Source organism: Microtus oregoni, unplaced genomic scaffold (genome assembly GCF_018167655.1).
Source record: "Microtus oregoni isolate MIOR12 unplaced genomic scaffold, Mior012 000115F_ref0000277, whole genome shotgun sequence".
Lineage (NCBI taxonomy): Eukaryota > Metazoa > Chordata > Mammalia > Rodentia > Cricetidae > Microtus > Microtus oregoni.
Window position 1 is genome coordinate 183,701 of NW_024544744.1, and position 20,399 is coordinate 204,099.

At 39.9% G+C, this 20,399-nt stretch overlaps 1 protein-coding gene across 3 annotated transcripts in view; it reads left to right on the forward strand.

Annotated features, from left to right (window-relative positions):
- Window positions 1-20,399, forward strand: part of Amph (amphiphysin) — a 188,954-nt gene that overhangs the window by 81,810 nt on the left and 86,745 nt on the right. For all 3 annotated transcript variants that reach the window (XM_041645689.1, XM_041645690.1, XM_041645691.1), the window contains exon 2: window positions 7,276-7,356. In XM_041645689.1, the coding sequence (XP_041501623.1) occupies window positions 7,276-7,356 (81 nt within the window). The remainder of the gene's footprint in view (window positions 1-7,275; window positions 7,357-20,399) is intronic.

Genomic DNA, 20,399 nt, shown 5'->3' on the forward strand with positions numbered 1-20,399 from the left:
GGTATACATTCCACACTGCCATTGATACTTGGACATATCAATAGTTTCATAGAAAAATGGTTCTAAAGGAAAAAAAAAATCAACCAAGCTGCAGTAGTTGGAATGGGATATGCCTCCATGGGCTTAGGTGTCTGAATTCCTGGTCCTGTCCATGGTTATTTTGGGGGGTTTAGGAGGTGAAAGGCTCTGGTGTCACTCTTGAAGCACAGAGACTCATTCCACTTCTAGTTTGTTTTCTGTGCTTCAAGCTTGTGGTTGAGGGTGTGACCTTTCAGCTTCCTGCTCCAGCCCCTGCTCCTGCCTGTGCCATGCCTCCCCACCAGGATGAACTCTTATCTGCCTGGCCCTGGAAGCTAAGACAAGTTCTTCCTTCTGAGTCAGTTTTGGTCATGGTGTTTTATTACAGCGACAGAAAAGGAGCTGAGACACAGGGAGAGGATAGGCTTAAAATTTTCAAGATCGATATCAAGCTATCCTTTTCCACTAACATATTTTCCTTTCCTCTGTTATGTCAGGGGACTAAGTGTTCCAACTGTAAAGGACTCAAGATAAAAGAGAGCAGAATTCTGAACTTGATACCTGTTTAGAAAGTCACGGTTAAGCCACACTGGCCAGTGCTTCCTCTGGCTGTATCTGATGTCTATGACTCCCAGTCATTTTCCTCTGTTTCCCTTTTAGGCCTCTGAGTTTCTCTCTTTTATATCTTCAATTTTCTTTTCCTTTGCCCTGTGAGTATTAGCCTACTCACATTAGACTTGTAAGTTCTATTACATTTTTTTTTTCCTCAGACATCCAAATCTGAGAGCTGCTAAAGTGAGACAGGAGGCTGAGAACATTCGTTGTCTTAACTGTCCCCAAAAGTGTCTCCTAGAATTATCAGGAAGGGTCATACCAGGTGGAGGAGTTTTGATGATGTGATGGCTAACACAGCATTGAACTCCACCAGAGAAAAGAAGGGATGCTGTAACTGTACAAAAATATTTTAGGACATATGGGGACATTCAAGGGCACATGAACCTACTAAAGATGTGTTTTAATGATCTTTTTTTTTAAAAAAAATCTTCTCTGGGTAAAGATCACAAGCATTGATTAAAATAATTGAAAGAAGTTGGAGGAATCATTGTTCTAAGGCTCCTGTCTAGATCCTAAAACACATCTAGACAGCGGTAAAAGGAACAGCACCCTCAACTTGGAAAACCATCACAGTATGTACCTAGTAGAAAGAGGTGGGAGAAGCAGTGAGGGTGCGCTTACCTTATTGACACTGTAGTATTTGAGTGAACACTTCCATGTTTTATAAGAGAGAGCAGAGTAATTAGTGAATCGTCTTCCTGTAGGGCAATGCAGGAAGACCAGTACTCCATGGCCTGTACTGAACAGTCTTTGGTCTTCTTATTAGTAGATAATGTTCACATAATACTGTGCTTTTTTTTGGCTAAGATATAAAGTGCAAAGAGAAGGTACCTCATTACTCACAGAAGACTAATTTAATTGTGCAGGTCTCCCATTGCCATGCAGAGTCTGATGAAAAGGAAGCGTGAATCACCATGTCTAGTCTTCACCTTCATCCACTGTGCCCATTTCTCTAAGATGCTCCAGGGGTCAATTCTTCCAGGTTCTTTGTAAGAACACATAGTTCTGGTCATCACATTAAGCCAGGCACAAACACATGTACTTGACATCCCCATGTGGCCTTCCTTTTGAACTTCTTTGCAATCCGCATCATTTGCCCTTATCAGCTTCTCTACTTGTGACTCACAAGACTGGTGTTGCTGCTTGGGGGTCAGACATCAGCATAGCTGAACTTTGCTTTGATCTTTTCCCTTAATTAACAGAAGCCATTTCCGTGGTATAAGGATTTTTTTTTTCTCTCTGGCTTCAAATGTCAAGTTTTTTTTCCTCTGAATGCTGCCAACTTACTGCCCTATTTCTAATTTAAAATATTAAACAGAGCTGCAATTCCCCAACCACAGCTGCAGTCAGTAGTGAATTTGTATTCCTCTTTGGGATCATAAAACTTGATTAGAATTTTGCTTTCACACCATGGAGAAAGTAATCTAACCAGAGCTCCAAATCCTTGGGTAATGTGCTTGGCCACTTTAGTCAGAAATAATTTTTCTAGGAAAGAATACAGGAACCCTGCCATTGGACTAGAGCTTGCAACTCAGTCCCTGGAGATCACTGCCAAAGAGCTCATGGAAAGCGAGCTCACCACAAAACACTCTAACTTGTCCTGTTCTTGCTCTCTCTCTCCATTTGACTTTTTATTTAGTCTTTTAAAATTGGAACTTCTGGGTTCAGGGAACATGGGAGAATGAGTGCAGACCTGGGAGAATGATGCAGAATCTCACTGAAAGAAAGTACATGCTGAATTTTGCATCTACAATTTGCCAAATGAAAAAAAAAAGCAAATTTAACAATTAAAACTCTATGTTCTCAAATAGTAAAGTGTCAATCTGGATGAAATTAAAGTCTAAATCCAAATGTTCTTATATAACAGGGACCAGCAGCTCAAGGAAGTATCAACCACAATGTGCTGGGCCCTTCTACATAAATCACTCATTAAGAAAATCCCTATAACAGACTTACTATAGACCAATGTTATGGGTACGTTTTCTCAATTAAAATTCTCTCTTCCCAAATATGTCTGGGTTTGTGTGAGGTTGACAAAAAACAATCAGAACAGACATAGGACTAACTGTAACTCAAACAGTATAATGAAAATTGTTTATTAATCCCTGTATTTTTTTGATTGTCTTAGTGACTCACTATCACTGAGTTGGTTGTGGAGAAGGTGGGCTATTAAGAAGGCCTGATCTTTGGAAGATAAGCCAGGCACACTATGAGAGTAAAATCCAATGGACAGACATGTGCAGAGCAAGGGTCAATAGGATGGGAGTTCTCTCTTAAATAAGAATGTACTCCTGCAATGACTGACTTTGTGTTTTCCCATTCATTAGTTCTCCTCACCTATAAATGTGGCAACACATGCTATAAAGTCATTATGAATAAATGAATTAACGTATTTAAATCTTTGGAAAGGAACCTGAAACACAGTAAAACTCACGCAAATGACTAGTTATTATGGAAATAACCAAAAGCCCATAAGTGCACTTTCGTTCCTATAGTAAATGGGAAGAAGTTAATGGTGGTAATCCCACTTGAACTGCGGAGGCTTCATGGAGGATTTAGGAAGCTTCATGATCATAAGATAGAAGAGAGAATTTTATAGGGTTAAGGAGGTACAAAGTGTCAATGTGGGAATGAAGTGTTGATTAAAGAAACTTTGGAGATATAAAATTACAGCTAGATCGTAAATTATAGATGGCACATGTTCTATCCCTAACCCAGACATTATCTTCAGTTGATAACTTACCTGCAGATGAAACTTTTGTTTCCTCCAATGGAGTCTCATGGAGGATAAAAACACCTACTTGTAAGGGTGGACAGTGTACCCAGCAGTAGATGGCCAACAGAAGATGAACTTAACAACATCTTTGAAGGCTCCTTGTCTCACAATGTTGTACCAGGGCTTTTAAATATATATATATATATATATATATATATATATATATATATATATATGCAATTTGTTTAGATATTAGGGCTTCCAGCTTTGTGTTTTCATGAGATTTCTGAGTGTGCAAATGAGTGGGGTCTCTGCACCTGTATCTGTTTCTCGTGCCTTTTCTGGGACTCTTACACTTCTGTATGTTTGTACTGTCCTATTCTGATGTATTAGTTATTTTATTTTATTAATTAGAAGACTGTTTTTTAATGACAAACAGAAAGGGGTTAGATCTGGATGGGAGGAGTAGACCCAGAAGAAACCTTCCTCTAGATATTTGAGAAAAAAAAATCATTTTCAGTAAATGGAAAAAATATAGATGGTCAATGTGTTTTGTTCATGCCTAAATAATAAATTTACTAACTGTTCTAAGGTTACAGGTGGATTGATCAGGTCTCAATGTTGTTAAAAGTCAGGATTTCTGAGGCACTACCACATGGCAGCTTGTAGAACAAACATTTCTTCTTCTGTACATAATGTCAGGGGCATTGCAACTTTGTCACCAATCATAAAAAACTCAGACTTGGTTCATGATGAATTAGGGAACCCATAGTGGGGTTCTACTGAGGGACTTTGATAGAAAGGCAAACTATTCAAGACCTGTCATGGAGACCACTTCTTTGGAGCACGTTAAGTCTGAAATCTAAACAAGTTTGGCACTGATATTCCAGGATTGGTATTCTAAGTCTCCATTTTACAGTGTCAGTGCCTTGGGGTGATACTATCTTTATGGTAAAGGCGTCTTAGGGAATGGGATATGGTACTTACAAAGGAAGTGATTTTGCACAGGTGTTCTTTTCTGTAAGTCTCAGCTTATTCATCAGCTCAAGGATGCGTAGGCTGTTTTCAGGGTCAGCGCACAGGGTTCCAGTGTGGCCACTAGAGTGAACATGTTCCTGGAAAAGGTTAGTTTCCCTGTCCCTCCTCCCGTTTTCGCTCTCTTCTGTGGATAATGCTACCTCATGTGGCCAGAACCAAGATCCGGGACCATTGCAACTGAGAGTTCTGTGTGTGTTGTCATTTGCAATGACGCTGTTAAGCTGAAAATGCTTTTTACATGGAGGAGCTGTTTCGTGGTTGTTTTCTAGCCTCGTCTCATTTATATCACATTATTCTTAAAACACGAGATATGAGGATCCACGATTTGAAATATCAGTGAAGAGCTTCAAGCAGGAGTCTGTCCATGATCTTCCCACTATTACAGTCATGTAGCTGGTAAGACACATGCTTCTCCCCTCTTCCCTCTGGGGATACTTTATTTTTTTATTTTATTACTTTAAAAATATCAATCAAAATTATAACTTCCTCCCCTCCTCCCACTCCCTCCACACACCCTCTCCCCGCTCCAATCTTAAGAGAGGACAAGGCATCCTGCCCTGTGGAAAGTCCAAGGCCCTCCTCACTATATCCAGGTTGAGCAAGGTATACATCCAAAGAGAATAGGATCCCCAAAAGCCAGTACATGCAGTAGAGACAAATCCCAGTGCCATTGTCATTGGCCCCTCAGTCTGCCCCAACTGTCAAACACATTCAGAGGGACTGGTTTAATCCCATGCTCATTTATTACCAGTCCAGTTGGAGTTGCTGAGCTCCCACTAGCTCAGGCACATTGTCTCAGTGGGTGAACCGCTCATGGTTTTGACTTCTAAGACCTTAAGCAATAGAGAGGGTGACTGAACTGGCTCTGCCCTGTAGTCAGAGTGATTTTTCTTAAATATTATAGAACCTTCGTCCACCAACAGATGGAAACAGAGACAGAGACCCACCTTGGAGCTCCCAAGGTCCAGTTGAAGAGTGGAAGGAGGGAGAGTATGAGCAAGACATGTGCTTCTTAAAGCCCAGTGGCCTTAATATATTTTATTCACAAAAGTAGGAATATTAGATTTGATATGTAGGTCTTTCCTGCTTTCCTTGAGAAGGAAAAGACCATACTGATGATGACAGAGACATTGCCCTGTAGAAAGGTGAGTTTCCTGAAAGTTTCCAAGAGGTAAGTTACTTATCTATGTGGTCCTAATCTTTCAGATGTCAAATGGGTAAAATAGGTGCCACACAAAATTGTCTTGAGGATGAGAGTAATGGTCAATTACCTCCGCAATTTCAGGTTCATAGAGGGTGTGCAATACATATTTAAGTGAGTGCCTGCTCACTGCTCTAGCAGGTTGTAGAGCTGATCATTTGGCAGCTCCTCTTGCTCAGAAGAGACCGGTAACATCCCTTGCCTGAATGCTGCTGTCAACAGATGAGGGGTTGACCCAACCAGTCCTGTGATACAGAGTGTCTGAAGAGGGTTGGGTTTGTGGACTTTGAGAACTAGGGGAACACTTCCCTCATCACCTTTAGGCTCGTGTGTGCCTGTACACATGTCTATGTGTGTGTCTATATTTGAGTAGCCATAGGTAATTTGGTAGATTTCTCTCTAAAACATTTTTTTTAAATGACGAGACAAAAGTTCAAACAACTGTAAAGTCAAAAATCATCTTAAAACATTGAGGTTTAGAAAACACAGAAGATGAGAACCCGAGACTCCCTTGGTTGTTCAAGTTTGCTTCTGTTGCAAGTGTGACTTCCATTGCTTTTCTTGATCTCTGAATCAATAATAATAACAAAAATATAAGACTCTGAATTCAAGCTAAGCTCCCTCCAGTCATCAATCCCACGTGTTTTGATGAATGTGGATCTTTGTATGGAGGTTTTAGTGAAGTTTGATGATACCATAGGATGTCACGAGGTAAATTTCTAGAGGACAGTGCTTATAGAGTTTCCATATTCTTGAAGAAGTCAGTGTTTAAAAATGAGATATAAGGACAATGATGACAAATAGTGAAGGCTACTGTGGCACTCATGCTCTCTCTGCTTCATCCTCATGGGACTTCCTGTGTCTTCAAGAAATCTTACCCTTGGCATGTTGTCCTTGTGTTCTAGACACAATCATTCTTCCTGTGAATTTGCTTAGACCCCTTTCATTGCCTGGAATGAATTCTGCCACATTCCTGTCAGTTGGAATTCCTCACAACAGACTAAAAACAATCTTCACAGAGTATTTTCTGAAGCCTTTGGCTCTACAGATATTGTTACAACACTCTATAACTTCCTTGTATTGCTTATAGTACATTAACTCTGCTTTGATTTTGTGAACATACCTTATATTCTACTAGACTGTCAGATGTTCCTGGGATAAATGCTGCAACCTGATTTATTTGTTTTATATTTCTGTGTATCCAATGATTAGCGTGGGGTTATAAAATAATTGTATACACATGGCCACTTTGACTGTTCATTGAATTAAGACTATATCAGAACAGGGGCAGGAAAATTGAATGCCATCACTAGAAGGCACACCAGTCATATAGCTTTGCTTCATTAATACATAGCTGGGCACCCACTGTACATCATGCATTTTGCTAGCTTCTGGGGACAAAATGACACATCGAGCTTAGCTTCAGTTTTACAGTTATGTATAGACTCCTAGAGGAATTCATATGTAAGCAAACAATTGCAATGCCACCTTGGTGCTTGCTCAAAATCACACAGTTCAAGTCTATTCAGCTCCAAAGCCACCAAGTACAACACCTCCACAGAAGAACAACTAGAGCGTTGAGGGTGGCTTCTGCTCAGACCCCTTAGAGAACAGCAGTAGTCTCTACTAAACAAGCTGCTTTAGAAACACTGTTAAATCAAATTATTTTGTTTGGGTCCCAAACTAGGTCCTCCAGAAGCTGGGAAAAGCGGATGAAACGAAAGACGAACAGTTCGAAGAATATGTTCAGAACTTCAAACGGCAAGAGGTGAGTCCAGCTCCTAAGTTTCTGCAGGAGGAAGAATCGTTTGTGTTTTCATGTTTGGTGTGCTTTGGATCATTCCCAAAGCTCCTGTGTTGGAAGTTAATCCCCACTGTGAAGTCTTAAGGTCTCAATTTAATCTACTATGGTGTTTAGAGGCAAGGCCTTTCAGAAGTGGTTAGGATTAGGAAAAGTCATTCCGGTGGATTTATAAGAAGATGGATAGAGACCAGAGATACATGCTTTCTGACTCTTGTCATGTGACTCTGAGCTGCCTCAGGTCTCTGCCAGTAAGCTTGTCATTACCCCATGTACCCAAGAAGTACAAGCTAAAGTAAATCTCAGGTCTTTATACTGTACTTAGTCTGTGATCCTGTGTTGCTGGCAATAGAAAGTGGACTAACATACCGTGAAGGTGTACTCGAGAGTTCTGTATTCTGTGGAAGACAAGAGGGAAGGCAGCAGTTATCGACAGCAAGTTTGGAGTATAGTTTCAGGATATTATATTTCGCTACTCTCAACCTTTTCAATAAGATGGCTAAGATAATGGAAAGATCGTGTTTTGGTCACTCCATTTTCCTCAGAGTCCTAGAAAGGCATTACACAGTCTATCAAACGATTTCAGTTAGTGTGTTCTTAAGACTATGCATTTTGGGGTTGGGGAAATGACTCCATCAGCAAAGTGCTTACCTAACAAGCAAGAGGAGGTGAGTTTAAATTTTATCACACATAGGAAAATGCAGGACATGATGGTGCACACATATAATCCCAGGGTGAGGGAGACAGAGACATGGGAATCCCTGGGTTTGTTTTTTTTTTTTTTTTTTTTTTTTTTTTTGTCTGCCAAGTCTACCCTAATAGGTGAGATTCAGGCCAAAGAGAGACCTGTCACAGAGAGAGGACTTGATAGTATTTCTGAGTATTTCTGAGTATTTAGGTTGTCCTTCTGCCTCCACACATACACATATGCAACCCCCCATGTGTATGTACATGTAGATATGGTAGATATGGGCCCATGGCATAAATTGTACCTATTGTCCCCCAGGACAGTAGATTCTATGTGTCAATATCTGTTTTTCCTCTGCACCATTCTCCCACATTTCCTGAACTTGAATAGCACTTCACAAGGAAACTTGTAGATCACTGTCCTCTTCCTTTTCCAGACAACTCTCAATGTTTGCCTTTGGAAACTAGATTTAAATTGAGGAAGTGACTCAGTCTTAGAGCTGTTTTCCCTTCTTGAGGATTTATGATCTAGTCTTCAAAACTCAATCTACTTGTCTAGTGAATCATTGTGGTTCCAATTAGCTTTTTGCATTGGATTTTCAGCCTATCACTTTTCTGGCATTTTTAAGTTTCCTAGAATTTTAGCTGAAAAACTGTCCTGGTCTATAATGTATTTATTTCTAGGTGGCATTGTGCATTTTCCAACTATAATTATAATTGTCCATTTCATGGACTTTTTTAAAAAAATTCTAAACCATGTCAGAACTTTTTTCTTGTCTAAGATACTAGAGAAAAGTATAGTTTGTTATATCATCAATTACATTAGATAAATGGTTTGTGCCTCTTGGAGAAAAATCTGGGGTAGCTTCACTTTGCTGTTCCACCTCCATTTTTTTTCAAGGCAGGGTTTCTCTGTGTAGCCCTGGCTGTCCTGGAACTCACACTGTAAGCCAGGCTAGCCTTGAACTCAGGGATCTGCCTGCGTCTACCTCCTGAGTGCTGGATTGAAGTTGTGTATCACCACTGCCCTGTTTCCCCTCAATTCTTGTTACTGCATAGACTTCTCAAATGTGATGAGGCAATGGGCTGATAATCATTCTTGAAAGCTTGTACATTGGCTCACTTGAGAATAATAACTGATTGAGGATCTGGGTATAACTCAGAAAGTTGGTAAAATGTAAAGAAGAATTTTACTTTATAATAATGATGTAGACTGGACAGGGGGCACGCAGTTTCCTGAGTCTTTGAGAATCACATTGGTTTCATTTTGAAAATATTTTTATGTTAAAGCGTCACATTTCTACGTGTTTTTCTTGATGTTTCCTATTGGATTCAGAAAGAGTTGGTTTACAGTCTTTTTCATGGAGTGGAGACAGATGATGCCTTGTTCTTCTCTGTGTATTAGAGGCAGAGAAGGAAGTAGAAGGAGAAGAGAGGGGAGTAAGGAGAGGGATTATTTTTTTTAATTTATTTTTATTTTATGTGCATCGGTGTTTTGCCTGCATGTTTATCTGTCTGAGAGTGTCAAATCTTGGAGTTACATTCAGTTGTGAGCTGACATGTGGGTGCTGGAATTGAACCCAGGTCCTTTGGAAAAGCAGCCAGTGCTCTCAACTGCTGAGCCATCTCTTCAGCCCGATAGTTATGTTCTTTTTTTTTTTCTTTTTTTTCCCGATAGTTATTTTCAATGGAAAAAAAAAAAAAACCCTCCACTTTGAGAACCATAGTTAGGCCCAAGGAATTTTTACTTTAACGAAAGCAAGATTTTACAGAGAACATGATCTTTTTTACTTTTAAAATATGTTGGTAATTGCAATGGTCATTCTTACTTGTCTACTTGATTGGATTGGTAAACACCTGGTTAGTAGAACAAACCTCTGTTTATGAGGCTATTTCTTAAGAGGAAGGAAGCCTTCTGAATGGAGTGAGGTCAGCAAATAGGAGGCCTAGAGGGACTAAAGGGAGAAGTAAGCCTTTATTTAATGTTTAGGCATTCTTCTTCATTTTCTGGTTTCCATGAAGTGAGCAACTTTGTTTCTCTGCCTGCTTCTGCATTGCCATTCTGCCTCACCATAACCTAGAAACATTAGAACCAGCTACCATGTTCTGAAACAGTTGGAACAATTAGCCTAAATCCTTACTTAATTTCTTTTCCCTCTCAAGTATTTGATCAGGGTGATTAAAGCCTGGTCTACAAGAGCTAGTTCCAGGACAGAAACCAAAAGCTATGGAGAAACCCTGTCTCGAAAAATCAAAAAAAAAAAAAAAAAAAAGAAAGAAAGAAAGAAAAAAAAGAAAAGAAAATCTGGCCAGGCCATGGTGTGGCACGTTTTTCATTCCGGCACACGGGACGCAGAGGCAGGCAGATCTCAGTGAGTTCGAGGCCAGCCTGATCTACAAGAGATAATGTCAGGACAGGCACCAAAGCTGTACAGGGAAATCTAGTCTTAAACATACAAACAGAAGGAAAATATGATTAACAGAATTTCTAATTCACATCTGTTGTGTGTGCTGGAAAAGGGTTGTTTGGTGTTCAGGAGCGAATGACCTACCAAGACTGCAGTCATCTCTACAAAGCCTAGTATTCTTAATGTTGTATCCTGGTGACTTAGTACACAAAGACAGACTCCCAGAGGCATTGTCTAACCTAGACAGCCTAGAGTTCATGTTCTTCCAACAAATATGTAGTTTTTAATCACCAATGGTGGATTGACAGTAGATTATGAATTGAATTTTTATTTATACACTGTGGTCATGTGACAATAAATGTTTTAAAATTCTTTTTTGTAACATAGACATCCTCACAATTGGTATGTCTCTACTAGTCTGTGTTGGAATAAACATAGTTGCTGGTGTGTCTCTATTGGTCTGTGTTGAAATAAAGGTTACACGAGATCTGTCCTGAGTCTCTGGTTTGGAGCTTAGATTTAATTTATTTCAGCCCCATTTTTTTTTAAATCTTGTCTCTTTTTCTAAAATATGGTTTGTTTGAGATGGACTGTATTGTATGAAAGGTGTGGTCCTACTGATCTGTTGGACTCCACTTGTAATTTTTGTGGCCCAGATTTCAAATTGCTTAATTAGGATTAAGAGGAAAAAGAAAGGAGGGTAGAACAGCAAACATAATCAGTGAACTTTCCTATGAAGTTTGGAATTTTCCATGATGAGAGCTAATCCAACAGGAAGCAACACAATCTGATGTTAATCCTCCCTCTCCAGAGGTCTTTTTTCCCTTTCCTGACGTTTTGCTTTTTTTAAGAGTTTCTAACAAGTAAAATTAATTGGTGTGGGCACCAATTATTTTCAGTGCACCTGGCTGCCTGCTGATAGACCCTTTACTAAGTGGAGGAGGGACCTTGACATTTCTTTTTCCTGCCTAATAAACTCATCCTTCCTGCTAATAAGCTCACCTCTGGGAAATCTGCTAGGATAACAAAAGAGCCAGAGGGTTGGTGGGACCCACGTTGGCAGCTGTCAGATCACATCATCTAGGTGATAGCAGGTGTGAACACAGTCCTCCAGGTCAGATTCAACAGCAGGGTTCCAAATGCTGGAAGAGAGAACCAGGTCTCATGTGTCTCCATTTTCTCTGTGAAGGGCCACGGTGGTGCAGGTGGTTCCTGCTTCCTTCGCAGCCACGCTCCAGGGTGTCTGCTTTGGTGCAATGCTTAGGACCAGGTGTGTTTCAGATCTTGGGGACTCATAAATTCAAAAATATTTGTATAGATTTTACTTGTTGAACATCATTTATCTGAAAATCCAAAATCTTTTAAATATTTTTGAATTCAGAACTTTAAAAAAGTTTCCATTTCATAGTCTTTCAGATTTTAGATGTTCTGAGTAAAGATGCTCAACCTGTACAATAAGAAGAATAAAAAATCCTGGGACCATGACATCATTTCAGCTGCAATTGCAGACTCTAGCTACTAGGCTCCCCTGGTAACTGCTGGCTTCCCTGAGCCACAGATCATGTTTTACCTTTTTAACCTCCACAGGGCTCTGAAGTTGAACACATTTGCTGATTCTTGACTATATTCCTTAGAGCTTATTTCCAGTTCTAAGATGAAAAAGATGTTTATTATATGTATCTATGAAGATACACTTATGACATATTTGAAGAAAAAATGTCATCATATGTAGTCAGGCAGTGGAGGTGAAAATCTTTAATTGCAGCACTTGGGAGGCAGAGGCAGCCAGATCTCTATGAGTTTGAGGCCAGCCTTGTCTACAGTTTTGGAACAGCCAGAGCTGTTTCACAGAGAAACCCTGTGTCAACCCCCTCCCCCTCCCCCCAAAAAAATTAGAAAATACATTTTTTAAAATTTATTTATTTATTAAAGATTTCTGTCTCTTCCCCGCCACCGCCTCCCATTTCCCTCCCCCTCCCCCAATAAAGTCCCCCTCCCTCGTCAGCCCAAAGAGCAATCAGGGTTCCCTGCCCTGTGGGAAGACCAAGGACCACCCACCTCCATCCAGGTCTAGTAGGGTGAGCATCCAAACTGCCTAGGCTCCCCCAAAGCCAGTATGTGCAGTAGGATCAAAAACCCGTTGCCATTGTTCTTGAGTTCTCAGTAGTCTTCATTGTTCGCTATGTTCAGAGAGTCCGGTTTTATCCCAGGCTTTTTCAGACTCAGGCCAGCTGGCCTTGGTGAGTTCCCGATAGAACATCCCCATTGTCTCAGTGTGTGGGTGTACCCCTCGCGGTCCTGAGTTCCTTGCTCGTGCTCTCTCTCCTTCTGCTCCTGATTTGGACCTTGAGATTTCTGTCCGATGCTCCAATGTGGGTCTCTGTCTCTGTCTCCTTTCATTGCCTGATGAAGGTTAATATTCAGGAGGATGCCTATATGTTTTTCTTTGGGTTCTCCTTCTTATTTAGCTTCTCTAGGATCACGAATTATAGGCTCGATGTCCTTTATTTATGGCTAGAAACCAAATATGAGTGAGTACATCCCATGTTCTTCTTTTTTGGTCTGGCTTACCTCACTCAGGATAGTGTTTTCTATTTCCATCCATTTGCATGCAAAATTCAAGAAGTCCTTGTTTTTTACTGCTGAGTAGTACTCTAATATGTATATATTCCATACTTTCTTCATCCATTCTTCCATTGAAGGGCATCTAGGTTGTTTCCAGGTTCTGGCTATTACAAACAATGCTGCTATGAACATAGTAGAGCATATACTTTTGTTGTATGATAAGGCCTCTCTTGGGTATATTCCCAAGAGTGGTATTGCTGGGTCCAGGGGTAGGTTGATCCCGAATTTCCTGAGAAACCACCACACTGCTTTCCAAAGTGGTTGCACAAGTTTGCATTCCCACCAGCAATGGAGGAGTGTACCCCTTTCTCCACAACCTTTTCAGCAAAGGCTATCATTGGTGTTTTTGATTTTAGCCATTCTGACAGGTGTAAGATGGTATCTTAAAGTTGTCTTGATTTGCATTTCCCTGATCGCTAAGGAAGTTGAGCATAACCTTAAGTGTCTTTTGGCCATTTGAACTTCTTCTGTTGAGAGTTCTCTGTTCAGCTCAGTGCCCCATTTTATAATTGGGTTGATTAGCCTTTTACGGTCTAGTTTCTTGAGTTCTTTATATATTTTGGAGATCAGACCTTTGTCAGTTGTGGGGTTGGTGAAGATCTTCTCCCAGTCAGTGGGTTGCTTTTCTGTCTTAGTGACAGTGTCCTTTGCTTTACAGAAGCTTCTCAGTCTCAGGAGGTCCCATTTATTCAATGAGGCCCTTAATGTCTGTGCTACTGGGGTTATATGTAGGAAGTGGTCTCCTGTGCCCATGTGTTGTAGAGTACTTCCCACTTTCTCTTCTATCAGTTTCAGTGTGTTGAAAATACATTTTTTAAAGGCACATAAATAGAAAGTATATTGCCCTGTGTGCTGACATACAAATTAAAACTTACCATTTTATTATGGTAAATTACATTTCTGTTCTGAAATGCTGGCAATTTGGTTAAATAGCTAGGCCTAGCGTATGTCTTTGGAGCATTTTTCTAAAAATAAGCCTTAATGTATACATGTTTCTGCATTCATTCACCTTTCATTAAATATGAACAATGACTTTTTTTCCTGAGCTAGCCTCTCCCATGATTAAACATGAGCCCATCTGGTCTGTATGGCATAACGATCTGGTTCTAAATCACAGCCTAGTGAATCTCATCAGACAACCAATCTTCCTTTCTGGTCATGAAACCTTCTAGAGTTGGATAAAGAACCTCATTTGTTGAGTTGAGAGCAATGTCGGTCAGAACTTGGCTCTTTTAGAATCTCCCGAAAGTCCTTAGCACAGCATAGTTCCCTGGGCTGAATCCCAGAGTCTGGATTTTCATAGGTCTGGGGACAGCCTTAAGAATGCATTTCTGACACACCCCTAAGTAATGTCAATGATCCTGGTCCAGGACGGTATATGGAGACCCTGTACATTGGCACAATCGATACATCGCTCATACAGAGTTTTCTGCTGCTTTCTCTGGTTAGTTCTCCGGCCTTCTAATACTATGGGCAGCCACTAGTTTTAGCACCTTGACATATGGAAGGGTTTTGTTGGTCATACTGTGGCTAATCTGGCACATACATGGGATCTAGCCAGTGGAAAGGACTTGTCTGTGATGCACATGGCACCAAGTGCTGAAATAGAGTGCCCAAGGCCTTCAGGTTGCCATGACAACAGAAGCTGCACATCCTGCTAAAGTAGGTTGCACATGTGCTTGCATTTTAGGAAGAAGAAATTGAATGAAGGTCTTTCTAGGTCCTATGGTTTACACAGGAAATTTTTAGTCAGCATTAGCACTCCAGAGTGAGGCTGTTGGAGTAGAATGAAGACGGTTTGTTCAGGAAATCTGATCCACTATAAGCCTTAAAAATGAAAGCATTTTCTCTGCAAGGAGACTTAGAAGATTAAATGCCTACTCTAGGAGCAAGAAACAATCTCAAATCATTAATCTCGTTCTTACCTCCAGAAATTAGAAGTACAAAATAAACCTGAACAAGCAAGACTAAGAACGTAAATCAATGATCCTGAAAATAAGAAAGCGGTGCAAGATATATGAAACAAAAAGTTGGCTCTTTGGAACAATCAATAGAATCGATAAATCTTTAGGCAAGAGGAACAACAACAACGAAAACAAATCACCAATCTGAGAAACAAAAAATTCTCATTTTAGACTCTGTAGTCAGTTAAAATATAGTAAGAGGATACTGCAGTCAACTTTGTATTTAAACATTTAACAACCAAAATGGGTCCATTCCTCCATAGCCACAAACTACTAAGATGGGATAAGCAATCGATAAAAAGCATTAGAAAAAGTAAATTTGCGATTTAAAGTTTGATTTAAAAAAATGTTCTAAGCCCATGTTGTCTGCTGGAGACCCAAGGTCCTTAAAGTAGAATTAATATCAATTTCATAAACTCCTGTAGAAAACATGAGGAAGCGCTGCAATTCAATCTGCAACTGTTAAACAAGCCAATACCTCTTGATAAATTTGAACCTTCTTCCCTCCCGTATTTGTACCTCCTTTGAGAGCAAGACACTTGTTACTCAGTAATCTCTATTCAAATATTTATTTATACAACTTTCTTTTTATATCAAATCTTCTAACACGAGTTGCATCCCTCCTTCCCCTGTGTGGCACTGGTGGAGAGTGGTATAGCATGACCTAACTGTAGCTGAATTATACCACTGTCCCTTCTCCTTCCTTCCACTCTGGAGGATTGCTGATTATGAACCCTACCTACTCAGCTCACCAGGTGAGAGTCCCTCTTGCCAGGTACGGTGTCTTCAGAGAGCTGGTTCTTTTCACTTCTGCTAATGTTGTCTTTTCAACAGGAAAATACCTTGGTTATTAATATCAACTAATTAAATTTTATAATGAAGATTGTTTAAAAGTGCCTATGGTACAGAGTTGACACATGGCTGCACTATATTAAACTTAAAAGCCCATATATATATATATATATATTAAATTGTAATTATTATTGTCTTAGAAAGTTAGTTAATCTAGTATGAACTGAGCATGAAGTCACTTCTTCACACATGTGTGGTATACTCTTAGGTGAACATCATGGATTTGGTAACATGACCTTTAACCACTGTGGTTGGAGTATTCTGCTTTTGTACTTTAAGAGTTAGATAATTAGCGAAAATACATGGTTTGTTTGTATTGATCCTGCAGTAGTTCTCACTCTTTCTAATGCTGTGACCCTTTAATATAGTTCCTCATGTTGTGGCAAGCCCCAACCATAACACTATTTTCATTGCTACTTCATAACTGTAGTTTTGCTACTATTATGAATTGTATTATAATTATTTTCTGGAGATAGAGGTTTTGCCAGAGAAGATCATGACCCACATGTTGAGAAGCAATGTCTAGCAAGATGAAATTTCTTGGTTTTTTTAGGAGTGAGATCCCTGCTTAAGATCACTTTTGTGCTACCTCATACTCTGTCTCTAAAGATCCCAGACCATTTTATTTGTAAGTAGTCATATTCTTTTATTTTGCATTGTTTTAGAAAATTCTCAAGAGAAGAGAAGCAGTAAATCCCACCGCATGCTGGAGTTGACTCTAATTACCCCTGTTCCATCTTGGCCAGTAGGAGAAGTCAGGGTAGCATCCTCAGTGCTGGGATGAGGGCCCACTCAAGTCAGGCAAGCTCTGGCACAAATTACAGGTTTTTTATTTATAGAACATACTTTTTTTTTCCTGTTGTCTACTTGGAGTACATTACCTCAGTAAGTATTATTCCAGGTCATGTTGAGAAAAAGAAATCGTTTGCTTATGTCCATGGAATGTAGAAAATAAATTAGCCAAGTTGTATGATTACTGTATAGCAGAACTTTGTCCAGTCAGCGCAGTCAATGTATTTGAAAGGTCATGCCACCAAATCCATGGTGTTTACTTAGCAGGAGGCTACGGGCATATGACAAAGGGACTGATGTCCAGGTTTCAACCTGTAGGTTGACAACCTTTAGCAACTCACAGGTTTACACTGGATTGGGCTGTGCCTATGATGCACCCTAGAAGGCTGTTTTAAGCAGAGGGAAAGGATGGCTGATTGCAAGATGAAGATCTACCATGGTTTCCAACGGTACCACTCACTGTGGTGACATTTCAGCAAAAAGCTTTTTCAGAATCGTATGGCCATGGGGCGTCTCCCACAGAGAACAAGTGGTCCATGATTCCAGAAAACAGTATGAAACTGTGTGGGGTGCGTGGCATTTCCTCTCACCTCAGGGCTAGTAGTAAAGGGTGACATGGAGTGTGGAGGGATGCGTTCTACTCTGCACTTTTCCAGAAACCTCTCCACCATAAATTTCTCTGTGTTCAGAAGTGTACCTCACTACATGTATGTATTTTTAAAATAGAAAATAGAGAACTTCTTGCATGTGCTGCTCCCCTGAGTTTTCCCCTGGCTGTCTATCTATGTAACTTAGAAGTTTTGAGGGAAAAGTGTTGAAGGTCATGGGGGAAGTTAGAAAGAAGGAATAAATGGCAGGTAGATATAATCATATTTCATTATATATTCATATATATATAATCCTCAAGATAAAATTATTAATGAAAGTATACTTGGTGTTTCAAAGAAAGCTCATTTGTTTCTGAAAGAAAAACACATTCTTACAAAGCATTTGTATGCTATTAATATCAGCAAATTACTTCTGAGAAAACTGTGAGAATCCTGTTGCCTGAATTTATACTTGATATCTATTAATATAAAAACTCAATTGTTGTGAGTTATTCTATAGCAGATTTGCATTTCTGAAAGGTTCCTGCAGGATCCTTCACTCTAGTTTTATCAGGAGCACTATAATATTGAGCATCACCTTAGTCCACAAAAGGTTACAACATTCAAGCCAATTCACTCTAGTGCCAAATGCCAAGGTCATTTGTCGGGTTTTGATGGGTGGTATTATGTGGAAGCATATTTAGAACAGAAATGAACAAATACTGAAGCCTTTATATGCCAGGAGCTGAGCTAGGCCATTAGGAAACTTCAAGAAAAGAACAGATAAAGTCACTGCTATTAAAGATCCTTACATTCCACACCAAATCAGAATGCAATCCATAGGTAAATTATATTGTCTTCTCAAAAAATTCAAGAGCGATGGAAATGCAGGTAACTGAGGAGCAAATCCGTCAATGTGTATGCACACGAGGACACTTGAAGAGCTCAGTTCTCAAGTTCTGCTCCTTAGCAGAGCTATAATCTGTAAGATAAGACTACAGTAGAGAAAGAAAGTAGAGCAAAGGAAACATTGTTTAAGACAACAAACATAGATGATAATGGAATCCTTTTATTTCCAAAGGAAAATGTGTTGATCTATCATAAGGCTGATCATCAGGTCTACATCCAGATAGGAGAAAGAGGGCTGGCATACACAAGTTGGATGATTGACTTGAGGAGGAGCTGGACAGCTCGTCTCAGGTAGTAGGTAGAGATTAAGTTCCCTATAGGTAAATGCCCATCAAAGGAATTCATATCTGAGAGCACATAAGCATTAAATCTTTAGGGCACTGGAGAAAAGGGGATGGGCCATCTGACATTACTCTTGCTTTGGGTAAGCTTTACTTTAGTTTACAGAAGTATTTCTTTTGACAGTTCAATCAATAATCAGAAGAAACAGTCTTTAAACAATGCTACTGCTTTCCAGCCTCATGATACAATTTTCTCTTATAGTTTCTTCAGTTTTGTGTATGAGTATACACTAACCACAATTAATATATTTAGAAAAGTAAGTGATTTCTGTGCCTCCTCTTGACAGCAGTAATTTCCAACTGGTCTCTCCAAGCTCAGTGAGAATATAGGAGATATTACTGAAAAGGACAAATAATATACTAAGTGCCATGAAATGTGCTGTAACTTTCTCTGAGTCTTTAATTGCTTGAGGTATATTCATTTCACAATAGTCATAGCAAAATAAGTTGCTCACTAAGTTCTGAGTGAAGACTGTCTCTGCAGGAGTGGATGGGTTTATTGGCTTGAGTTGGGCTCCTGGTCTTGAGGCTATGTGTTGGAAAGAGCCTGGAGAGGCAGATGGGGTGTGAGATTCCTAGGTAGGTCACAGTGGTCTGTTTTATAATGTGTATGTATGTATGTGTGTGTTATGTAATCTTGACAAAGTTCTTAAAAATTATAACCCATTAAGGTTGTCAACAACATTGGCTCCTATGAGAGGGAGCATAGAATGAATGTGTATGGGTATGGGTGGTGTCCATGCTGTCTATGGTGCCAGATCCAAAGAAGCTTGTCATATTTGTTAGATAACCTGACCATCTTACCTCCTTACTCATATGTGTCTACTCTATGACCTGCCCCCACCATTCTATCCTTTATAAATCAAAAGCTTGAAAATGAACTGAAATTTCAGTCAGTGAGACTAAAGACATTTCTAGCATCATTGCTGGTGCTGTTTCCTGTGGTGCCTGTTCCCAGGTGAAGAGACTGTTCCTGGAGGAGGACCTTCATGTTATTCTCTAAAGACTTCTTGTGATATATCATTGTCTGTTGCTTGTCTTTGATTATCTGTTACCCACGCATATCAATCATGACAACTGAAGAGGGTTTGGTTTTTCGTTCTTCAAAATCTACTGAGAGATTGACTATACATATCTCCACTTCCACCTGTTGTGGAAAATTATTTTAAAATGTGTTACTTTTGTTTATGCTGCATTTGTTTAACTTTGTGAATCTGTGATTACTTGCCTGTCTAAAACACCTGATGGTCTAATAAAGAGCTGATTGGCCAATAGTGAGGTAGGAGAAAGGATAGATTGGGCTGGAAGGCAGAGAGAATAATAGGAGAAATCTGGAAAGAAGAAGGAGCAAGCAAAGGAGGAGAGGAGGACACTAGGGGCCCAGTCACCCAGCCACCCAGCCACCCAGCCACCCAGCCACCCAGCCACCCAACCAGCCAGAAGTATGAGTGAAAGCAAGATATACAGAGAAAGTAAGAAGAGGGAAAGGTCCAGAAGCAAAGCAGGTGGGATAATTTAAGATAAGAAAAACTGGCTAGAAACAAGCCAAGTTAAGGTCTGGCATAAGTAAGTAAGACTAAGCCTCCATATGTAACTTATTTGGGAGCTGAGTGGTGGGTTCCTAAAGAGCAAAAGAGTTAAGAGTACAATAAACAAACACCACCACCCACTTGTGAGAAAAGTTAGGCAGCTTCTCTCTAAATGCCCCCAAGCATAGGACTGTGTCATGTTGGTACCACAGGCTGAGAATTAGGCTTCTGCAGGATGACCATCAGAGATGGTTGTATATCTGAGTAAATAAGCTGCGGTCGGTTTCAGGTTTGCAGCTATTCTATTGTTTCATCT